Here is a 21,724-nt window from a genome sequence, read left to right as displayed (position 1 = left end):
TTCAAAGGAAAATACTAGCGGAGAAAAACTACCTCCATGAAAGGGTCAGAATGGAGTCAAGTTGTATTTTTTGATATTTTTTGCTTTTCGAGCCTAAATAGGTAGCCAAGATAATGCCTAAAAATAAGGTTCTAAATTCTGAAGTTTACATGATCCTCTCGTGTGCACCCTTAATATTTTTGTAGCAGATCTACACGTATTCAAAAGGATTCAAGAGAAAAATCCATGCGAATACAAAATATGAATATGTACATTACTTGAACATTTGGTGGTTCTCTGAATATATGTGAAAACATCAAAATTTCTCAAGATTTGAGACACACAATATAGAGGTATGCTGACCGGAATAAGATTATTTTTTCACTTAACGACATTTTAATGGCCACGTCTAGAGGTAAGCATAACATTATTTTAGATATTTTTTGCTCAGCAAGCCTAATTGATTTGGACTAACCCATAATTTATTCGCTCATTGAGAAAGTATTATTGAAACATGCAAGATATATATGAAATTATTATACACTTCCGATTGCAATCTAAACAGCTTAATTTCAATCATACTTCAAATGATTAATATATACTCAATATTGAGTTTTATTAATAATTTTACTCAATATTGTAACATATGAAATTTAAGCATTGATATTATTTTGTTGCTTAAAATAATTACTTTTTGTCGATTAAATAATTAATCAGCAATTTAAGTAAAAAATTATTGTTGAAAAAATTTTTGGAACGCGCGGTTTTCTCAGAAAAAATTGTATACACCCTATTCAAACTAAAATTTTGTATTTTATCTAATATCTAAAATCATGATTTATCATACTTAAACAATCATATATGTTTTTTTAAAATAAATTATCTCTTTATGTGAACTTGAAATTCTCATCATATTATTGATAAGCCATAAGGGATGCGAAACTAAAGAATAAAAATTCAATTTCCTAAATAAGGTAGTTTATCTTTCTATTTTGTTCTACTTGCTAATTGTAATTTCGATACAAAAAATCAAAAGATTTTAGCATTTAATTATTGAAAATATACCTTGGACCATTAAGAATGTGCCTTATCACAGATTCAACTATCATAATATTGAGAATATGGAAAATATAGCATCTCAGATTATCTTGTCTGATTAAAATAAATTCATTGACTTATAAACATAATCTTTTTATTATTAATATTATATATAATACAAATAAGAAATAATACAAATAATTAATATAAACTTCCGTGGAATGTAGAGAAGTAAGATGATGATGAAGAAGAATTAGAGTAATCAGGTGCTTGTGTGTCATTTAAATCGTTGACAACGGGAAGTTCATCATCTTCAACACCGTCGATTCGTTCGTAGAAAAGGACATAAGCAGCAGGACTGAGAGCATCTTCAAATGAAGATCGTTCGCATCGAGAATCATTGAAATAGTACCAATTTCGTTGACCGTTCTTTTGAGGAACTGTTGCCTTCGCTGTGCAGTGACCACCTGTCAATGAACCAAAGTGTTCTGAAACACCATATAGTTTGTAAACAGTTGATTTAGGTTTAGGACCAACGATGTGATCTTTCATGTCCAAAATATTTGGGAATTTAACAAGACGGTCGTCTTTAACTGAGCCTGTCTCGGTTGTTTCAAATCGCTTAAGTTGAAGGACAAGTAACTTAGGACAACTCCAGATATCCATCTTTTTATTAGCCATGACATGTTCGCGACAATGTGGACAGAACCATGTGTTTTCTTCATCCAGTGTCTCTTCTTGTTTGAAATACTTGAAACACTGTTCCAATGTAACTGGTTGTTCACGATCTCCGTTTGATGTCTTCTTCTCGTTGTCCGTTTGTGTGTGGAACAAAAGTTCTGGAATAAGGAAACCTTTCTTGACATCCATCTTAGAACCGTTCATTTGGAATGTGACAACATTAGATGATATGTTGTCGTGAAGAGGAGAAGGAACAAAATTGGATGCATAACTGAAATATGATTGTTTGATTTTGACTCGTTCGTTCGAATTGAATCCTTCCGAACTCAATCTCAACCTGTTCTTGATCTTGATCATTTCTGTTGTCAAGTTTTCATTGTATTTGTCTTCTGGGAATCTGTCTGGATGTTCTGGAAGAGAAGGAGTTTGAGAAGAAATTTGAGAATTAATTTGTGAAGAAAGAGAAGGAAGTGGAGCAGGAACTGTGAATGTAGAGAAACTAGAAGGACGAGGAGCATAAATAGGTTGTTCTGTTGTTTTTGTTTCATATGAAGGAGGGAATAATGTGTTGATAACTTTTTGCGAGTCTTCTGATGATTCTGATTCTGTTTCTGTTGGAATTTCTTTAGCATTTTCTTCAAGTTCTTTAAGAATTGAATCTGGTGAATTTGCTGCTGCATTTGTTTCTGACAAATTCAAACTGTCTAATTCGACAATCTTTTCGTCTTCTTTGATTGGTTGTGATTTCTCTTGAGATTTAAGAATTTCATCAAATTCATCATTTGTTTTTTGTTCTTCAATCTGTTTTGAAAAACTTTTGAGTAATTCATCAAACTCATTTATTTTGTTTTCTTCTTTCTTTTCATTTGATTCAGCATGATTTGTTTCTTCTTTATTATTTTCTTTTTCTTTTTCATTATTATCACTAACTTCATGTGATTCATCAAGATTGACTTCGATTTCTTCCTGATGATTTTCTGGTTCTTCTTTATTTGCTTCATTTTGAACAATCTCATTTTGTTTCTCTTCTTCATATTCTTTGTTTTCATGAGTTTCTTCAATTGAAATTTCTTGTTTTTCATTTTCTTTAATTTCTTCTTGATGAATTTTTTCGTTTTCTTTGGAATCTTCTTCTTCATGAGTTTGCTTAATTTCTTCAGCATGATCTTCTTTATTTTCTTGTTGTTCATTATTTTCTTCAATTCCTTGTTGATTGTTATCTTGTTTTTCATTTTCTTCAACATGATTTTCTTCAATTTCATGCGTTTCTTCTTTGTCTTTGGTGTCTTCTTCATGAGTTTGTTTATCTTCTTCATCAAGATTTTCTTTATTTTCTTGCTGTTCATTATGTTTCTCTGGTTCTTCATCAATAGCAATTTGAGGAATTACTGAATCATTGATTTGTGTTTCTTTATGAATTTCATTATTCTGAATTTCTTGTTTTTCTTGTTGTTGTACTTCATTTTCAACAATTTCTTCATGATGTTCAATGGAACTATCTTGATGTTCTTCAATGTTTTGTTCTTCTTCGGATTCTTTGTTTGATTCAGGATCTTTCATTTCAATTTCTTTTTCTGATTTCTCTTCTTCTGACTCTTGATTTGATTGATTTTCTTCTTGTTGACTTTCTTCTTCATTTGTTGTTTCTTCTTCTGATTTATCTTCTTCCTGCTTTGAATCATCTGTTTCTTCTTTTTCTTCTTCTTCTGGTTTATTTTCATCATTATTTGATTCTTCTTCATGAATAGATTCGGGTTCTGCATCATTTTCAAGATTTTGCTTTGAGTTTTCATCTTCATGATTTAATTCGTTTTCATGATTCTCCAAATTTTGTTCATTATTTTCTTCTTGATGATTTAATTCTTCTTCATTTGGTTTTTCTGTTTCTTCATGAATTGTATTCTCTTGATTATAAGAATTATCTGGTTCATGATGTTGTTCGGTTTCTTCTATTTCAACATGATTTGATTCTTTTTCACCTTCTTCTGGAAGAGTTGGTTTATTTTCCTCATTCTGAATTGGATTCAAATTGATTTCTTCATGTTGAGGATCAGTTTCCTCATTTTTAGTTTCCACTTCATTTTCTGATTGTTGTTCATGAGAATCAACTTCTTCTTGTTTCATCTCTTCTTCATGATTCAAATTATTTTCTTCTTCCTGTTTAGTTTCTTCTATATTGTGTGTCTCTTCTTCATCTTTGTTTTGTTCTTCTTGTTTTGTTTCTTCTTCATGATGTGATTGTTCTTCAATAGAATTAGTTTCATCATTTTTAGTTTCTTCTTCATGATTAGCTTCAATTTTGATTTCATGTGTATTAGATTCTTCCTGTTTTGACTCTTCTTCATGAGAATTATCTTCCTCATGATGTAAATCAATTTCTGCATTATTCTTAGTTTCTTCTTCATGATGGTTTAATTCTTGTTTATGAGAATTATCTTCTTCCTTATGATGGAATTCATTTATTTCAGAACGAGAATTATCTTCTTCATCTTTAGTTTCTTCCTCTTCATGATGTGAAGAAATTTCTTCTTCATGAGAATTATCTTCTTCTTCATTTTCGTGTGATTCAATAGCTGATGATTCATGGACATCTGATTCAAAGAAAGGTGTTTTATTAATGTGACTTTGGTTTTCTTTTTCTTCTTCTTCCTCTTCATTATGAGTGGATTTGTCAGATTTGTCACTTTTGCTATCGTATGTGTCAGAAATTTCGGATTTGTCACTCTTCTTTTCTTCGGAATGTTCGGATATTATCTTTGGTTCATCCAGTTCTTCTCCTTTCTCTGATGATTTGCTTTCATCACTGAAAACTGAAAATCTCTGATTGATTCGTGAAAACTGGAATGGTTTAGGATTTCTTTCTCCAATAAAAATGTGCTGTGTTCTAGCCATGTTCTTTCCACTGCTTGCAACTTCGGATTCACTCTTATCCTCATTGGTGTCACTTTTATCACTGTCACTTTTTGATTCTTCTTCTGGCTTTTCACTAGAATCTGAATCATATGATCTGTAACTTCTGGAACCGTCACTTTTGGCTTCTTCATTTTTATCTTTTTTTTGTAAATGACTTGATTCATCAATTTTCTCTGAACTTTCTGTTTCATTTTCTTTGTCAGAATGTTCACTTTTGTCACTTTTTGTTTCGTCACTTTTATCTGAATTTTCTGATTCTTTTTCTTTGTTAGATTCTTCACTCTCTGATTCATTATTTTTGTCACTTTTCACAGACTCATTTTCATCTAATTTGTCACTTTTTGATACATCACTTTTGTCACTTTTTATTAAATGAATTTCTTCAATTTTATTATTATTGTTGTTGTTAGTATTATATTTCATATTAAATTTGAAGAAACCAGGAATACTATTATTATTGTAAATATTTGTTGTTATTTCATTTTCTTCTGAATCTAAGTATAAAATGTCTCCATCCCAAAGATAGTCCAATCGTTCATCAACTTGCATCTGCAATTCTTCTGGAGTGATACTCATAAAATTGACTTCAACTAAAAATGGTTTGAAAAGTGGAGCTTTTGTTGTCAACATGTATGAGAATTCTGGTGCAAAGTTGAATTCCAATTGAACTGGAACATATGCCAATGAGTCATCTGGAATCTCAAATGCAATAATTGTCAATGCTGCGGAATATCTGGCTTGTGTTGGATCCCAATACAATCGCATTCCATTCTGAAAATCAGCAGTGAATGCAACTGCGACTTCTCGATTTGTTTCTCGGAATACTGCATCTTCATAGTCCTTCACTGAAGCGTTCCTTGGAACTTTGACAGTCAACCATTTATGTGCTGTTTGCATGTCATAAGGAATGAACAAGATATCGACAACCTTTTGGTTTGGAGGTGATATTGGTAATGAAATAGCAACATATGGATCGAAAACAACTGTTGTCAGTCCGCATTGAGGACAAATACAACGAGATCGGAGTTGTCCATGGAAAAGATCAACAACAATGCTATCATTACGCAATTTGTGGTTATGCCATGCCTCTCGTGATGTCTCCAAGTCGTTTGTAGAATCACCAATAACTTGTTCAACCATAGGTTTAGTTCGACATCTATTCAAATCTTCATGGATACCATCAAGCATGAACATGATCAGTTCATGTGGGTCTTGTTGTTGGTAACCAGCAAATTGGGGCGCAAATTGGCCGGTGACACTTTTTAAGCCATCTGGACTTAATGCTATTTCTTCGCCAAGCCACTCTCTTGCTGTGAGAGCTGCGAACTGGCGAACAAGTTTTCCTTTCATACCAAGTGGATTTGTCTCATTGATGTCGTCACGCCACTCATCACCTAAAAGAAAACGAGTTAAAGGTAATGAGTGCATAATGCATTGAATTCCACTATTAAAATAACAAGTATTACCAAGATTCTTGCATCCTATCATGCCTGGATGAGAATAGGCTGATTGTACTGGAGTTCTGCGCATAAAAATATCAGATGAAGTATAAGATATGGCTCTCTTTGGTTTTGAAGAGAAATCTGTTGAGTAATTCGTTAAGTTTTGAGATGCGATAGATGGGAATTCGACTTTACTTGATGGATATCTTGAAATTGTATTACTTTGTGAAATTGGTTTGAAATTTGATGAGCTTGAATAAAGAGAGAATGAGGAGACTTGTTGTGAATCTGCTCTCTTTGTTGGAACTGTAAAATTCGAAAGATCTGAGTAATTCGAATAATTTGTGGAAAATGGCAGAATTTTTACCTTTGGGTATTTAAATTTCCCGTCTTTCTTGGGATCAACGTAAATAAGAGGTAAATTTCTGTGTAATTTGAGACTATCATTATCTTTTAATACAGTAAATTTTGTTTTATCTTTTGGATCTGGGAAGGTAATTAATCTGATTTGCTCTTTGATCTTAAGTGTAACTCTCACTTCTTTGTTTAGCTTCGAAATTTGATCAATGTCACACATAATGAAGTCTGTTATTTTTTTATTGTATTTGCAATGCATCATTATGATATTTGTGCATAAAAAGCGCTGTCCGTTCAATTTTCTAATTGGATACACAAGAGCTTGATCTCCACCGTACCATTGATGCAACAAATTGTAAGCTTCTTGTGATAATATCTCGTATTGATCTGGTTTAGCATACGATAATAATTTGCTGTTTGATACTATCGATGAGTTATCAATTCGTGAAGGCTTTGGACCTTTCTTAAGCGTTTGGTCAAAAGATGTATAACTTGCCCATTTGTTAAACCAAATTTTCGAGATCGGACAACCAATTGATGGTTCATCCGGGCTGTAAATGGTTTTGTTTTTAGACGCTATCGTTCGCCCTTGTTCGGGCGGCGAAGGTGTCTGTTTCGTGATCAAAATTTTTTTTGTGGATAGGAATGTGAAAAATATTAAAATCTTCGTGCAATATGCATATGGCTTTGTGATATGGTAAGTAAATGGTAAAAGAAAATAATTTGTAGAAATACCAAAGTTGTCGAGATAAAATTTTCAAAATTTTAAAATATTGATATAATGAAAGAAGTATAAAACGTGTGAAAGTTGTATTATCGATATGTTAATGTGATATGGTGAAATTCCTAAAATTGGAATAAAAAAATTGGAAAATATAACTAAAACATTTAAGTTTTGTGATAAAAATTTCTAGATAAATCCAAAAAGTTAGGATGTCCTTTGGAATTGTAATGATGTGAATGATTGTGGATCGAAAAGTGGTAAGTTTCAATCACTAGATCATTTCTTCACTTGTTTATCAGAGGTTTCGGTGGTGCAGCCGGTTAGCACATTTGTCTTATAAGCAGATGGTCGCGGGTTCGAGCCCCGCCCGAAACACTTTTTAAAATTTTCCCCTCATTTAATTTCTTTCCCCAAACACTTAATTTCCATGAATAAGTTCGCTGGCTTTTTCAAAACGTGTAGTTTTAGGATCAAATCAATATCTCAGATTGTATAATATATTTTGACTTTGAATTTTGCAATTGAACCACACCAAATCATATTTCTCTACCCAAATGAAAGTTACACTCTAATTCACATCTCAGGGACACTATATAAAGTATAATTCAGATAAAAACTTTTCTCTACCGCACTGATTTTGAAAAATTTTTGACAAGAGGAAATTCAATGAGGGTTCTTCCCCGTTCTGGCGAATGCTGGAAGGTTTTTGGTATTACAATGTTTTTCGTAACTGGTTCCTTAGTTCCTGTACTTAATGGAATTATTTTAAAGAATACTTATTCATGGAAATATGGATTAAGTATTCAATTTTCTAAACCATGGTTTACAAACTTCATGTTATTCTCTGGAATGGCCCTATTTTCAATTCCATTCCTTGTGAAATTCATTTACAATAAGCGCAAGAAAATTCCAACAGAAACATTCGATTGGTATAAGTTTAGAGCAACTTCAATTCCTTCTATTCTATATTTAACAGCAACTGCGTTACAAAACTACGCTTTGTTATACATGCCTATTACTGTTTGGCAAGTTTTCTTCTCTTTTCAAGTTCTTTTTACTACACTTTTTGCTGTAACATACAGAAAACAGCAACTTTTCTTGGTTGACTGGCTTGGCCTATTCGTAACTGTCTCAGGAATCGCTTTTACTGGCGTTGCGGGTTTATTACGCGGTGTTTCGTCAGCTGAGCAGTCAATTTCGAAAATGTTTTACATGTTCATTATTGCCATTTTCTCTCATGGCATCAAGGCTCTTGAAACAATTCTCGAAGAAAAGTTAATGCATCAAATGCACGGTATTACGGGCACTCAACTCACTGCTTTTGAAGGATTATGGGGATTCTTTATACTACTATTCATATGCTTACCGATCTGTCAGTCCGTTTCCAAATCTTCCGCATTATACGAGAATACAATCGAATCTTTTCAACAACTAGCAAGGTCAAAAATGCTAAGTTTTCTTAATGTACTGTATTTAATACTTTTTACTATATTCTCTTACTTCGGTTTTCAAGTTACAGAAATGTCTTCTGCTATTCACAGAAATATGTACGAAACCGTCCGACCATTGACTGTTTGGATGGTTTCTACTGCTTTGAGATACATTACAGGCAATAAACTCGTTGGAGAACAAATAGATAATTATTCCATCATCGAGCTTACAGGATTTTTCATTTCAGTTATCGGATCCCTGATATACAATAGAGTTCTGAGATTCCCTTGTTTGATTTATATCGAAGATGAACTCAATCAGAAAAATATTTCAAATCTTGATTCTCAGCCACTTCTATTGAATAAGAATCAAGATTATTGATCAAAAATATAATCATATTTTGTTTATCTATTCTTTTTTATGAAAATAAAAGATTTCTATCCAATAAATTTTAAAATTAAAACATATTTTCATATCATATTGAATCAGTAATAGGGTCTATATAAATTTGTACAATGAAAGATTCGTTTTTGATATAAACAATTTTTGATGATTTTGAAATTGATGGACAAAAAATCAAGTGAAACCCTGATAAATAGAACAGCCTATTGATGTCAAAACAATTTTATTGTTTTTGTTTTTAATCAAGCCATTGACATCCTTTGAATTCGATTACCGATGTTTTTTACAAAAAAATATTTTTTTGAGGAGACGTATAAATTAATTTATTTATTGATTCTTAATGTATAATTGTAGTTAAATAATGATGAAAAAAATAATCTTGCAAAATGTTGAGAGCGAATTCAAATTTTTCGTTATTTACAGATCATGGTGAAATAACAATAACCGAATATGATAGATAATTTTGTTCCGATATTATGATTTTGTTATAAACATTAAAAAAATTATATTCGTATTTTTGATGAATATTACTATACTGACTGGTTTTCGCTTTTTCAAGTTTTAGCCAAACAAATAAATTGAGAATCAATCTAGTGATTTTGTGAGACCCAATTAATATTGAAAGAAAAGTTATCCAAACCGCAAATTCCCCAAAAAATCTACTAAAAAAATTTATATCGAGCCCTATGTATGGCCCTAATGGGGATAACTCTATTGTAACTTTCCGGGCGCCAATGCATAATCAGCAAGAGATAGTTATTGTGCCCCAAACGCCGCAGCCTTTTTTTAACCACAATCCAACCCTATTAACAAATCCATCACTGTCAATGAATTCGTATGTACATAATCCTCACCAACCACAATTTATCTTTACTCCTCCGAAACCTATCCCGCTTAAGCCCGTTCCTACAGCTGTAATTCCAAAATTAATATTAACGCCTTCACAGGTACCGCCACTTCCACCTCCGTATATGGTAGTATCACAGTCACAAGATAAATTTGCGCAAACAGATATGATAATAAAGCCAAATCAGATCGGACTCATTCCGCATGATTTCTGGTCCCATTATAAGAAAATATCATTCGAGAATATGATACATACATACTTTCATAGACGAAATTCTTCACACGCTAGATTTGTTTATAAACTTTACAATGCGTTACTAATAACAGCAGCATACCCATCCCTCTTGCCTATGATAGGAGTATCATGGGAAACAAATAATATTATTAAAGTCCGAAAGACTCCGTTCGCCAGTCTGATAGGGACAAGAATAGCCGATAATAGTTTATTTCATAAGCAAGGCAACTTCCCGACTCACGGATTTGCTGAATTAACGTCTGAGGAGGCTGTTGTCCATAACATCAATATAAGTTATATAGATTTTGATGAGATACGTCTCGTTTACCATCTGAATGGTAAGTTCACTAAGAATTGTGGTGAAAAGGTCTTGAAATCATGCATTTGGAAACGAAACGGACAAGATTTGTAATTTAAACATGTATTTTTTATGAAAACAATAAGATTTATGATAAGACTTTCATTAAATGCTGGTTCCCAAATAAAATTCATGAGGCCTTTATATTTTAACAGAATAGTATCTAACGAAGTCTCATGTCTTTTAAATGAGAATCTTATTCCCATCGAATTTGATTTTATCCATGAATATAGTAAACTATACCAATATTGTATGATTATGATTTATTGGTTTTGATTGATATAACCTCGAATTTTGAACTTGAATAATTTTGGAAGATACGTATGATCTCTATATATTTTGAACCTCCTTGAAATAATTATGAGTATTTCTAATAGAATTATCATATTTTGAACAGTGATATTTTATTCAAAAGATATTTTAGGTATCAATATCATATATAAGTGCATTAAATGAATTATACAGATGAATTTATATAAGGTGCTTTATAGTAAAAGCTCTGGGCTAGCATGTATATAGAAAATCTATTAGATTTTAGGTATGACATTGCCGTTAATCAGTAACATGCATATCATTATGATGAGTTATGTTTTGACTATAGATGTACCTATTTAGCATTATATGATGCCAAATTTGAAGAATGTCGATTCTTCCGTAGTTGTGTTATTAGAAAAAGGATATCGCGCTGTAAAAATGTATAAATAAATTCCCATAAGTAATATAAAGAGTTGATTTATCAACCTTTTAGATAAATATAAAATAAAGAGATAGAGACAGAAATTTACACATCAGCCTTCTCTAGCAAGCGCTGATTCATCTGTACCATTATATCGTTATCACTCTTCTTGAAGCAAAGAATAGTGACTGTAATTAAGACCGCTAATATTGCGCCCGCAACAGTTAACGAAACTGTTGTCCAACTAGGGACCCCTGAAACGGATGTAGGATAAGGAGAACTGGTTGGCACTGGGGTAGGCGCATCTGTGCCAACCAAGCATAAGGCAGCTATCAGAAGAAGGTAGCAGGTCATTTGAAATTAAAAAAATTTCAATGGTTTACACAAGCCCATTGAAAAAATACTGATGGTCTTGTATAGATGCATATTTACCCAAACATTCAACAAATCAACGATGGGAAAAAAATTTTTTATGAACCAATCAAATATAAAATTGACAGATTTTATAACCTAAATCTGAAGCGACCAGAAATCAGATTTCCTAAGGCTTCGTGAAGGATTTCGGTGTCTCCATACGGTCTGATATTGATTAAAGTTTTGTTGCTTCAAGATTTCAACTTTTTCAGCCTTTTCGATATTTTATATACGAATAAACTTGACCACTATATTCAAATTACAATAAAACTTCATAAAAACCATAATACTCGCCTAGAGAATTCCATACGATCATTTTTAACCGCAATATTCGATTTTGTACGATTTCGTTTTTGAATTCAAAAATTCTTTTAATAACAAACTTAAAAGTACTAAGCGTTTTGATGTCTCTAAAATCATAGAAGCGAATACAAAATTCAATTCATCGGAAATTTTATTGCTGAGTATACTGGCTAGGTTATAGAATGCTGAGTATTCCCAGTGGATTTGAGAATATTTTTTGATTGCGTTCTTAATAAATATTGAATATTGTTTGATATTTTTATTGGAGTTTTTGAAGCATATTTTCGGAATAAATGCCATAAAGATACGAGCATCGGAAGGTAATTTACGCAAAATATAATAAATCAATTATCTGATGAAGAGGAATATTTATTTGATGCGAATAATGCTTTGTAATTTCAATTACATCTATTTCATTTGCTAAGTGATGCAGTATGAGCTTACTTTTCTTTGATTTTAAGCTGAATGGAATACAAATATCGAAATAAACTAGTTTTAAATAGAAAATTAAATGACAAAATTGAAAATATCATTTAATGTAAGCTAATTTTCATATTTATTTGAAAGTTTGTGTCATTATAGTTATGCACGTTTAAAAATATTTTTGAAGATTTTATATGAATTACTCCTCAGATTATGATTCAAATCTATCAGAATCGAGACATGACGATTCTTTAGAGTCATACTCGACAATTGGATCAGGAACTATACAAGATACTGCTGAACAAATAACAAATTTACAAACTGAAATCCTCAATCAAGCTCTCCTCATTGATAGATACATTTCTGAAGGTGCTCGGAAAGGTAATAACACAGAAACTTTTCATCAATTACAAGATTTGTATAAATTATTCAAAGCAGAATTAAATCTAAACTTCACAATCCGCAAAGCATTAATTCAAGAAAGATCTACGAGTGAAAAGGTTGCTACTACTTGTTCAAAGAGTATTTCAGAATTAAATGACTTTTTCTCAAAATTATCTTTAGTCACAGGTGTTGAAGTTCACAACCTTGACACAGCAGTTAAGCTTATAGAAAATGCTATAAGAAATGGACTGTTTACGCATAAAAAGCAAATCATTCGCGAAAATAAACAACTGCAACAAAAAATTAACGAATTACAAGATCAAATTAATGAAATACAAGCCCAAAAAGCTCTTGAATTTGCCGAAATACAAGCAAAAATAGATATTGCTGAGTCGAATGCTCAAAAATATCAAAAAGAAATTGAAGATTTACAAAAAGCACACAATGAAGATTCTGAAACAATCAAAACTCTAATTTCTCAAAAGCAGAATGAAGTTGAAGATCTAAGTTCCAAGTTTAAATTTCAGCAATATACAAAGATGAATGAATACTATGAAATCAAACGAAAATATGAAGAATTGACCAAGGAATCAGCAACATTAAGAGAAGATGTTAATAAATTAAAAGCAGAACTAGAAAAAGTCACACAAGAGCGTGATTCTTTATCAAATAAGGCAAAAGATGCTGATGAATATTCGATGGCTTTGCAAAAACTCGAGAATGATATGAAATCAAAAGAAGAAGAAACGAAACGATTGAAGAGAGAGAAGAATGCGTTAGCCAAATGTGTTAATGAGAGCAAAACAATTAGACAAGCATATATAAATAAAATTGATGAATTACAGAACAGATTAGTAAATATAGAACGGAAAGCAAGGAATGTAAATTCTAACTTAGATTCAGAAAATCTGAGACTGAAAAACAATTTGAGGAGCGCCGCAAATGAAATAAGGAGATTAGAAATGGAAAACTCACGTCTTTCCTCAGATTCATCTCTGATAAGAGGTCAAGAATCCATTCTAAATGCTTTCTCAGAGCTCAAAAGAAGTCTTCATATTCAAGAGCAAACATCTCCTATGGAAGTTGTTAGGATCATCTTATCAAATCTCAATAATAACAGCAAGCATTCATCCGATTTTGGAATAGCAGAAAGTGATACCATATCTAAATGCTCAAGTATAACGTCATTGCCACCTTCTATCGGCAGAAAGAGTAGCAATGGAATGGCTCTTCAAGAGCAAATTGATGCTTTACAATGCGAAGTTATGTCTTTTAAGGGTGAGGTTAATAAATACACCCAATAATAAATAGTTTGTTTGTTTGTTTTAATTAATTACATATTTTTTAACAATATCTTCAAAAAATCAGCAAAACCTAAAATCGCGAGTTGTGTTCAGTATTACTAGATGAGTAAATTAAAATGGTAAATGTGAAATTCAATAAATATAACATAAAAGAATTCCTCAAGGAAGTTCCTCATCTCTGAATTAATTGAAAGAAATTGAATGAGTATTCAAATTAATATAATTTTTGATGACAAAAATTGTTCGATGTGAATGGATTGACAGAGGACCATTGTACCTCGATTATCATGACAACGAATGGGGTTATCCAATGCATGATGACAAAGATTTATTTAGGCAATTATGCATTCAAGGCTTTCAAGCTGGATTGAGCTGGGATTTAGTATTGAAAAGAAAAGCTAAGCTTGATGAAGCATTTGATAACTTTGATCCGGACAAAATTATCAAATATGACGATAAAAAAATTGCTGAAATATTGCAAACTGATGGTGTGATCAAAAATAAATTAAAAGTTAATGCAGTTGTATCTAATGCCAAGGCATTTTTCAAAGTAAAAGAAGAATTTGGTTCATTTGATAAGTATGTTTGGTCTTTTGTTGATTATAAACATATTGTTCATGATTTTGAAAAAGTTGAAGACCTTCCTGCTGAAACAGAAGAGTCTAAAAAGATAAGTGAAGATATGAAGAAAAGAGGATTTAAGTTTGTCGGAAGCAAGATAATATATAACTTTATGGAAGCCATGGGCTTAGTTAATGATCATTTCTCTTATTGTTCTTTCAAAAATGGAAAAATTAAATCAGAATAGAGTAAAAATCTTATATTGAAGTATTATTAGTGAATCATATACATATCATATATTAAAAAAGTGATCGCTTACAATTTTCTCTATATGAATACAGTTATTTGGATATTTTATATTTTATTTTGCATTTTATGATATTTACTTTAAGCCATGTTAATGTGTTAATGCTGTTATGCATTGTATTGATATGATAGAGTTTTAATCATTATATATTTTGTATGAAATAAAGAAAAATTTAAATTAGAATATAATAAACAATGAAAAGTTTTTTATTCCTTCTTCATCTTCTTCTGGGTCTTTTTGATTCTGCAGAAAGTAAGGATAATAAGAACAATGAATAAAATTGTGAAAATACCAGGAAGAATGAGGTACTTGAACATAAGCTTTGGATGGTAAGTAAGAAGGTACAAATGGAACACGATTCTACCGAATCCTGGTTTAATATTCCTATCAATAAGTGCTTTCGCTTTGAAATAATCTGTTAATGACTCTTTGAACTTATCAAACTCTGTTTCTATATTTCCAGTAATTGTCTTATCGTATGTTTTGAGAATTTGGAAATTATAATTAATTTCTGGCGAATGAGCGTTTCTATATCTCATATATATCAATGCTGCATACTGGTAATCTTGATGGCTGGCTGCTACGTAAGCTGTATTAATGGCATCAGCTAAATATGATTTTCTTATCATCAAAGTCTTAAGATATTCTTTTTCTGCTGTTGGCACATTAGTTTGTGCCTTGTAATAAATAGCTGGAGCATATCCAAGTTTGATTGCATCATCTATATAACGAATTGCTTCTTCTTTAGTGCCAGAGAAGCCTTTTTCACGTTTGTACATGCTGTATCCGTATTCTCCAATAGCTTTAGGAGATTTGGCTTCCACAGCTTTCTGTAAAAGTTTCAATAAATCGGGAGCAAAATGACTTGAAGGATTATTACGGAGTGTGTGCAATGCCATATCTGTTATTGAATATACATCACCGGATTCGATACCTTTTTGATAGTATTTCAAGGATTTTGCAGGATCTTTGTATTTATATAATCTTCCGAGCAATCCGTAAGCAGCTGTTGAGCCCATATTGATTGATTCTTCAAAATCGGCAATAGCGCCTTTGTAATCTTTGACATTTAACTTTTTCACGGCTTGTGCGATTTTTGCGCCGGCATCTCCACGTTCTGCTTGTATTTCAAGGAAAGCAGTAAGTCTTAGTTCTGTCTTGTTTGTATCTGTTGGAACTTTGCCTAATGGGAAGCGTTCTATGGCGAAATTCTTGTATGAATATTCTAATTCGTATGTGTGAGCAAGAGCAGCAACAAAACTATCATCAATTGGTGAGAATGAATTTGCTAATTGGCATGACCAGCAATCTGATGGGCAATTTAAGGAATTATCCAAAATTGCAATTCTGCACTTTGCCATATTGCTTCCTTCCTTAGCTGCAAGAGTGTAAAGTTCTCTGGCTTTGGACTCGTTCATGTATGCACCTTTGAGGCCATATTCGTAATAAACACCTCTGATGAAATTAAAATGCTTTGATTTTTTAACGTTATCTTCGATATATTGAAGAAGATCTTTTCCTTCGTCGTAATTCTTTCTGAAATTCTTGAAAAAGTCTTTCATTGGGTGTGATTCTTCAATAAATTCAAAATCAAAGTAATCTCCTACCTTCCTTTTTTTATCTAGTGGTATAGGAATGAACGGAAGTGGTCTTTCCCATTCATCTTTTATGAGAAGTGCGCTCAATAATGGCAACATCCCAATAAAAATTCTAATTTACAAAATTTTTTTACATAAAAAAAGTTCTTTTGGTTGATTGATTGCTTGGCTGACTATGGAAGAAAACCTAAATTCTTGGAGGATAGCATTGCTTTCGTTTTGATAAATAGAATGTGCTTAATAATGCAACACTCTTTCCATTATCTCCATCAAATTAACTCGATGAATATTATAAATAAGAAAGGCATATTTAAATAGGATTAATCAAATGAGTATGCAATACATGTGGATTTGTTTAAGAAGATAATTGATGAAATGAAAAGTAGTATATGTGGACGGGTTTTGTGACTTTTTTTGTAAACGTAAGAATTCATACAATATTGAACGATTTTGTATCATTTTTTTTAACATATGAAGTAAAAATGTATGATTCTTACGGTTTTTATTCTCACGTTTTTGAATAAATTAAGATTTAAAAAATTTTCAAAATTGTAAGACATTTACACTCAGCCCATACATAACGAAATAAAAAAAATAAAAGAAGCTATATATAGATGATGTCAGATATTCCGCGATTAATTAAACATTATTTGAATTTATGAAATCAATAAAGTCATAATCAAAGACCTCATAAACGAGAAAAAGAAATTGAAACTAATGATTGTTTGAATTTATGAAATCAATTATTTGATTCATTCTTTCTTCAATCTCTTCTATTCTTTTTGTTAAATCATCAATTTTCATTAATGAGGTGATTCTTGATTGAGGAATAGATTTCAAACTAATCACTCCTTTTATTTTTGAAATTTTGAATCCATCAACTTTAAACATTTTATTCAATTTACACGTTGTCAATTCTTCAAATAATTTTTTATTATTAGCATAATAGTCATTAAATTCTTCAACAGATGAAAAAATTTTTATTTCAGTAATTGGTTTAACAACGTTTATTTTTTGTTGAACATTTTCACTTTCATTTATTTCTTCCTCCTCTGTTTCATTCATTTTTAAAATCGGTTTCATTTATTATAAAATAAAAATTAGAATATAAGTGATGAAATATATTTTTTAATTAATATTAAATCAGAAATGGCGGCAGGATTCTTTAAAAAATTATGGGATGGAATTAAGAAAGCTGCGGGTTGGGTTCATAAAAATATTATTAAACCCGTTGCAAACTTTTTGGCACCAGTAGCGAAAACGGCAGGAACTATCATAGGTGGAGTATTAGGTACTAAAGCAGGTAATCCAGCGATGGGAGCACAAGCAGGTAACGCAATTGGTGGAATTGCTGAAGGAATACTTAATAAAATAGGAGGTAAATAGTGGAAAAATAAATAAATATTATTTTTATCTTAGTATCGGTTGAAGTCTTTGATAAACTTTTTCTCCTTTATTTAATATTTCTCTTATTGGGGCAGCTTTTGGTGTTATTGATTCAGCAACGTCACTAATTGCTTCTTTATTCTTAAATATCCAATTTGCTCCCTTCTTCATTGTTTCCCAAACTTTATGCGCTCCTCTTTTTACTTTATCCCACAGTTTCTTAAATATACCTGCAGCCATAGTTGATTATTTCATTAAAATTAAAAATTCATTTTCATCTTTTAATTTTGATTTTTTATTTATTAATAAATGACGACTAACTATTTGGTGCCAAACACTAAACCGATTAATGGAAATGTGTTTCATTCATTCGAAAAGATAAATGAAATATTCGCAAAGAATGACGGTAGAAGATATTATAGAGAACTTGAAAGTTCATGCTATGACTCTGATGCTCCATATTTTGATGATAAACAAACTCATTTAAGAATTACAAATCCGGCTCATGATGTGAACCAATTAGGTGACACATATATTAAACGCAAAGTTAAAGCAACTCTAGTTTCAAATAAAGCTTTCACATGTGATGCCGCTTTTAAATGCATGCGTTTATTCGTTGGTTACAAATCATCAAATCAAAGCTTTAAACAATTAGAAGTAGAAACCGAAAGAGGTGATGCTGGTTATCTTCAGATGGATTGCGCCCGTGAATCTTTCGCATTTGCAACATATAAACCAAAATCAGAAAGGAAAGTTAAAAAGTTTGTTCATTCGTTATATAATAATGTTCAAAAATATGATAACTCAGTATGTGGTAAATATATTGACCCTTCAGAAGTTTTCAAGAACGCAAATGAAGAAGTTGATGTCACTTTTGATATGATTATTCCGGTAAATGATTTGTTAGCATTTCAGGCGTTCGATGATTATCCTAAATCATTTGGTGAAATCATTCTTAAATATTATGTTTTCAGGGATACTTTAGTATTTTGTCAGGTTGACCCGTTAAGAGTTGCTGATTTACAAAATTACGTTTATGAAAAGATAACTGATGAAAATTATGAAAAGATTATGAATCATGTTTATAAATATGATCGCAAATTCCAACAAATCGGACTTCCTGCCAAATTAATTACAAGCTTAGCCGCTACATCTGCTGACGCAACAGTTGATAACGTTATTATTTCATGCACAAAGATGGAAGTTTTAGAGGATAAATGCATTACACCTGGATATGGTTTAATTGAAGAATCAGTTAAAGCAATACCACGTTTATTTAGTAAGGAAGATCCATTCATGATTCCAGCTCAACATATTGACGTTCGTTCACTAAATGGAGGTTGCATCACTCCTGAAGGTATCAGCTCAGATTTCTCATACGCTCTTCATAATGTTACAGATGTTGTGTTAACATTTCCGAAGAATGCAATGCAAAGAACAGTTTTAGAAAATCCAATGCTTCGAGGTCTTCAGGTCACTATAGATTCCAGAAACTTCCCCGATCAAGCGATGACCACAGTGGGCGACATATTCTTTACACGTATGCTTCAAGCTTCTGATTTAGATGGAGTGAATGAATGCACGGAAGAATACGAGGACTCATTAACTAGACCACTGAATGATGATAATGGCATACCATTAGCTAGAACATGGAAAGACCAAACTTCATTCTTATGCACTATTCCAGTTCAACGTGATGGAGCGGGTATATTCTTTGATGGATTAGAAACTTTCAATTCACAAGTTACAGTATAAGTGAAAGCTTATCCAATCATTCAGGGTGAAAATGACACTTACTGTTCAAAGGTGACAAATCCTCCTCAGGTTTGGTTTACTAGGACCACGTATTGGACATGGACACCGGACGAAGGTTTGAAATATCATCCAACAGGTACACCACCACAGTATAGAAGTTCATATGATGAAATATTGATGAATAGAAATGTTTAAAATTATAAATTTATTTTTGATTAAATGGATTTAAATTCATCCACCCCTTATGAAGAATTAGCAGGAGTATATAATACATACGTAGATGATATGATTAATGAAGCATTAAGTGATAATAGAAATGCTCTATCTAAGGAAAAATTAAATGAAAATTCCATATTCTGAATGTTACTTAAATTCAATCACTGCAGCAATTGGTAAACAAAATAAAGGTAAAACATTAACGATATTAAAACAAATTATCATTATTGCTAACACTTCCCCCCATTCACATGTGTTAATTTATATCAACCGTTCAGGTTCACCTTCAGATGATACATTTGAATCTTTAAAGCATTTAATCAAAATTCCAATTATTTATTTATCACAAGAAGAAGCAGAAGATTATTTAAAAAACTTTTTAATGTATAAAGAATTATATAATACAATCAAGAAGCAAGGATTAGAGGATAAAATTATTGATAAACAACGAGATGAATTATTTGAAACACTTTCTATTTCAAATTTTGATAGAGAATTTTTGCATTCACTCATTTTTCTAGATGATGCCGTGAAATCAAAACTAATAACAAATGAGAAATCATATTTTAATCAGTTATTAACTCAATGTCGACACATTCAGTGTTCATTCTTCATGGCTGTTCAATACTTCAAAGCATTAAGCACAAACATTAAATCAAATCTATCAACCCTTTTCATTTTCAGTGGGTTTAGTCGTCAACAGTTGAACGTTATGCTTTATCAAGTGAATTTACCAATGAGCATTAATGAACTTTACACACAATATCAGCAATTAGGTGAACATGGGAAAATAATAGTTGATTTAAATAAAGGTTCCATTAAATTTGATTAACTTTTTATAATTAATTTTTATTTTTTATTTATAATTAAACATGACAGAAATAGCAAATCTTCTACAGGTTCCATTAAAACAAGGGACAAACAAAAAGGGTGCATATAATAGAACTATGAAAGTTCCAGACGGAATGAAAGAATTAGTCCACATTGTTGCCGGTCTTCAAAAGGATGTTAAACAAATGAGAAACGTTTTAACATTACCAGAAGCTCAAGCATATGCCAAACGTCATGGACCAAATTGGGAAGCACGCGAAGCAGACATTACGGGTCCAAATGGAAAACCTGATGGTATAAATGAAGTTTTCGTTACTGATGGTCAAGGTAATATTAAAGTCATAAATGGTTATAAATTAACTATGTCTGATTATCCTAAACGTAAAGCATATAATGAACGTTATCCTATACAATTTGATGAAAATGGAAAAGCTGTTAAACAATACATTGGAGAAGGTGAACATGGTCCAATTAATTCATACCGTCATAATCCATATTCTTATTTCAATGAAGAATTAAATGCTATTGAAGAGGACGGATGGATTACCACGATATGTTAATCAGTTTGATGGTCAATATGCAAATTTGAGACCTGAAATTCCAGCTAAGAAATTCTTTAAAGTTGCTTTATTCGATCCAGTGTTCAATGAACAGAAAAGAAAGCAGAAAAGCAGAATTTAAACCAATTCAAGTGGCAAGAATTTCTTCATCTTCACTTTCAGAAGCGTTCAAGGAATTGATAAAGAAACCACTTTATTCTCAACAAGGTTATAACTTTGATTTAATTAAAGAAAGTGATAGACGTAAATTAGAAAAATCAATGGTTTTAAGAATGCATGTAATGAAATGATTAAAGATATTGTAAATGATAAAATAAGACTGGAAGAAACTCAAAGCAATATCAATAACATAATTGGTTGCAGTTACAAAGAAAGTATAAGCAAACAATGATGAACCTTGGGATATTACCGTAACAACTAAATAAAACTTAAATATATTTTTCTTTTTTTTATTCAATTATAAATGAGAAGACTTTCACAAGTCAAAAGAACACTAACGCAAAAGCAGAGATTATGGTTGGTTATAACGTAAATGATGATAAATCACGAATTATTCAAAATGTTAAAGTTAATGTTAGCCCTGAATTAACTCGTGACTTA

General features: G+C 31.3%; 9 protein-coding genes, 1 non-coding gene and 1 pseudogene across 11 annotated transcripts, besides 2 other annotated features; 7 read left to right on the top strand and 4 right to left on the bottom strand.

The window, feature by feature from the left end:
- Positions 1-170: part of a mobile genetic element that runs on past the window's edge.
- A 694-nt stretch (positions 171-864) lies between these two features.
- Positions 865-7,073, bottom strand: TVAGG3_0481270 (ubiquitinyl hydrolase protein; the record flags this gene model as incomplete). Its single annotated transcript, XM_001309978.1, has 1 exon — positions 1,219-6,630. One exon carries the CDS (start codon positions 6,628-6,630, stop codon positions 1,219-1,221), a length of 5,412 nt encoding a protein of 1,803 aa, XP_001309979.1.
- A 362-nt stretch (positions 7,074-7,435) lies between these two features.
- On the top strand, positions 7,436-7,509 carry TVAGG3_0481260. The gene has a single exon. It is a non-coding gene; the product is annotated as a tRNA-Ile (tRNA).
- Positions 7,510-7,791: 282 nt separating this feature from the next.
- On the top strand, positions 7,792-9,123 carry TVAGG3_0481250 (negative regulation of mitochondrial outer membrane permeabilization protein; the record flags this gene model as incomplete). Its single annotated transcript, XM_001309977.1, has 1 exon — positions 7,801-8,946. The coding sequence occupies one exon, from the start codon at positions 7,801-7,803 to the stop codon at positions 8,944-8,946; it is 1,146 nt and encodes a 381-aa protein (XP_001309978.1).
- A 671-nt stretch (positions 9,124-9,794) lies between these two features.
- Positions 9,795-10,460, top strand: TVAGG3_0481240 (transcription-initiator DNA-binding domain ibd family; the record flags this gene model as incomplete). The annotated part of the gene is made up of 1 exon (XM_001309976.1): positions 9,795-10,460. The coding sequence occupies one exon, from the start codon at positions 9,795-9,797 to the stop codon at positions 10,458-10,460; it is 666 nt and encodes a 221-aa protein (XP_001309977.1).
- Positions 10,461-11,076: 616 nt separating this feature from the next.
- Positions 11,077-11,436, bottom strand: TVAGG3_0481230 (uncharacterized protein; the record flags this gene model as incomplete). Its single annotated transcript, XM_001309975.2, has 1 exon — positions 11,188-11,436. The coding sequence occupies one exon, from the start codon at positions 11,434-11,436 to the stop codon at positions 11,188-11,190; it is 249 nt and encodes an 82-aa protein (XP_001309976.1).
- Positions 11,437-12,394: 958 nt separating this feature from the next.
- Positions 12,395-13,910, top strand: TVAGG3_0481220 (biological adhesion protein; the record flags this gene model as incomplete). The annotated part of the gene is made up of 1 exon (XM_001309974.1): positions 12,417-13,910. One exon carries the CDS (start codon positions 12,417-12,419, stop codon positions 13,908-13,910), a length of 1,494 nt encoding a protein of 497 aa, XP_001309975.1.
- Positions 13,911-14,139: 229 nt separating this feature from the next.
- TVAGG3_0481210 (methyladenine glycosylase family) lies at positions 14,140-14,890 on the top strand (the record flags this gene model as incomplete). Its single annotated transcript, XM_001309973.1, has 1 exon — positions 14,140-14,718. The coding sequence occupies one exon, from the start codon at positions 14,140-14,142 to the stop codon at positions 14,716-14,718; it is 579 nt and encodes a 192-aa protein (XP_001309974.1).
- A 53-nt stretch (positions 14,891-14,943) lies between these two features.
- TVAGG3_0481200 (tetratricopeptide repeat domain domain-containing protein) lies at positions 14,944-16,492 on the bottom strand (the record flags this gene model as incomplete). Its single annotated transcript, XM_001309972.1, has 1 exon — positions 14,985-16,475. One exon carries the CDS (start codon positions 16,473-16,475, stop codon positions 14,985-14,987), a length of 1,491 nt encoding a protein of 496 aa, XP_001309973.1.
- A 1,294-nt stretch (positions 16,493-17,786) lies between these two features.
- On the bottom strand, positions 17,787-18,002 carry TVAGG3_0481190 (uncharacterized protein; the record flags this gene model as incomplete). Its single annotated transcript, XM_001309971.1, has 1 exon — positions 17,787-18,002. The coding sequence occupies one exon, from the start codon at positions 18,000-18,002 to the stop codon at positions 17,787-17,789; it is 216 nt and encodes a 71-aa protein (XP_001309972.1).
- Positions 18,003-19,136: 1,134 nt separating this feature from the next.
- Positions 19,137-21,724: part of a mobile genetic element that runs on past the window's edge.
- On the top strand, positions 20,116-20,565 carry TVAGG3_0481180 (uncharacterized protein; the record flags this gene model as incomplete). Its single annotated transcript, XM_051235852.1, has 1 exon — positions 20,116-20,565. One exon carries the CDS (start codon positions 20,116-20,118, stop codon positions 20,563-20,565), a length of 450 nt encoding a protein of 149 aa, XP_051093676.1.
- TVAGG3_0481170 lies at positions 20,606-21,176 on the top strand (annotated as a pseudogene). Its single transcript has one exon. A coding segment is annotated over exon 1 (571 nt).

The sequence above is a fragment of the Trichomonas vaginalis genome, chromosome II (assembly GCF_026262505.1).
Source record: "Trichomonas vaginalis G3 chromosome II, whole genome shotgun sequence".
Lineage (NCBI taxonomy): Eukaryota > Parabasalia > Trichomonadida > Trichomonadidae > Trichomonas > Trichomonas vaginalis.
Note: the sequence above shows the minus strand (reverse complement) of the source record. Positions and strands in the feature narration are given on the sequence as shown.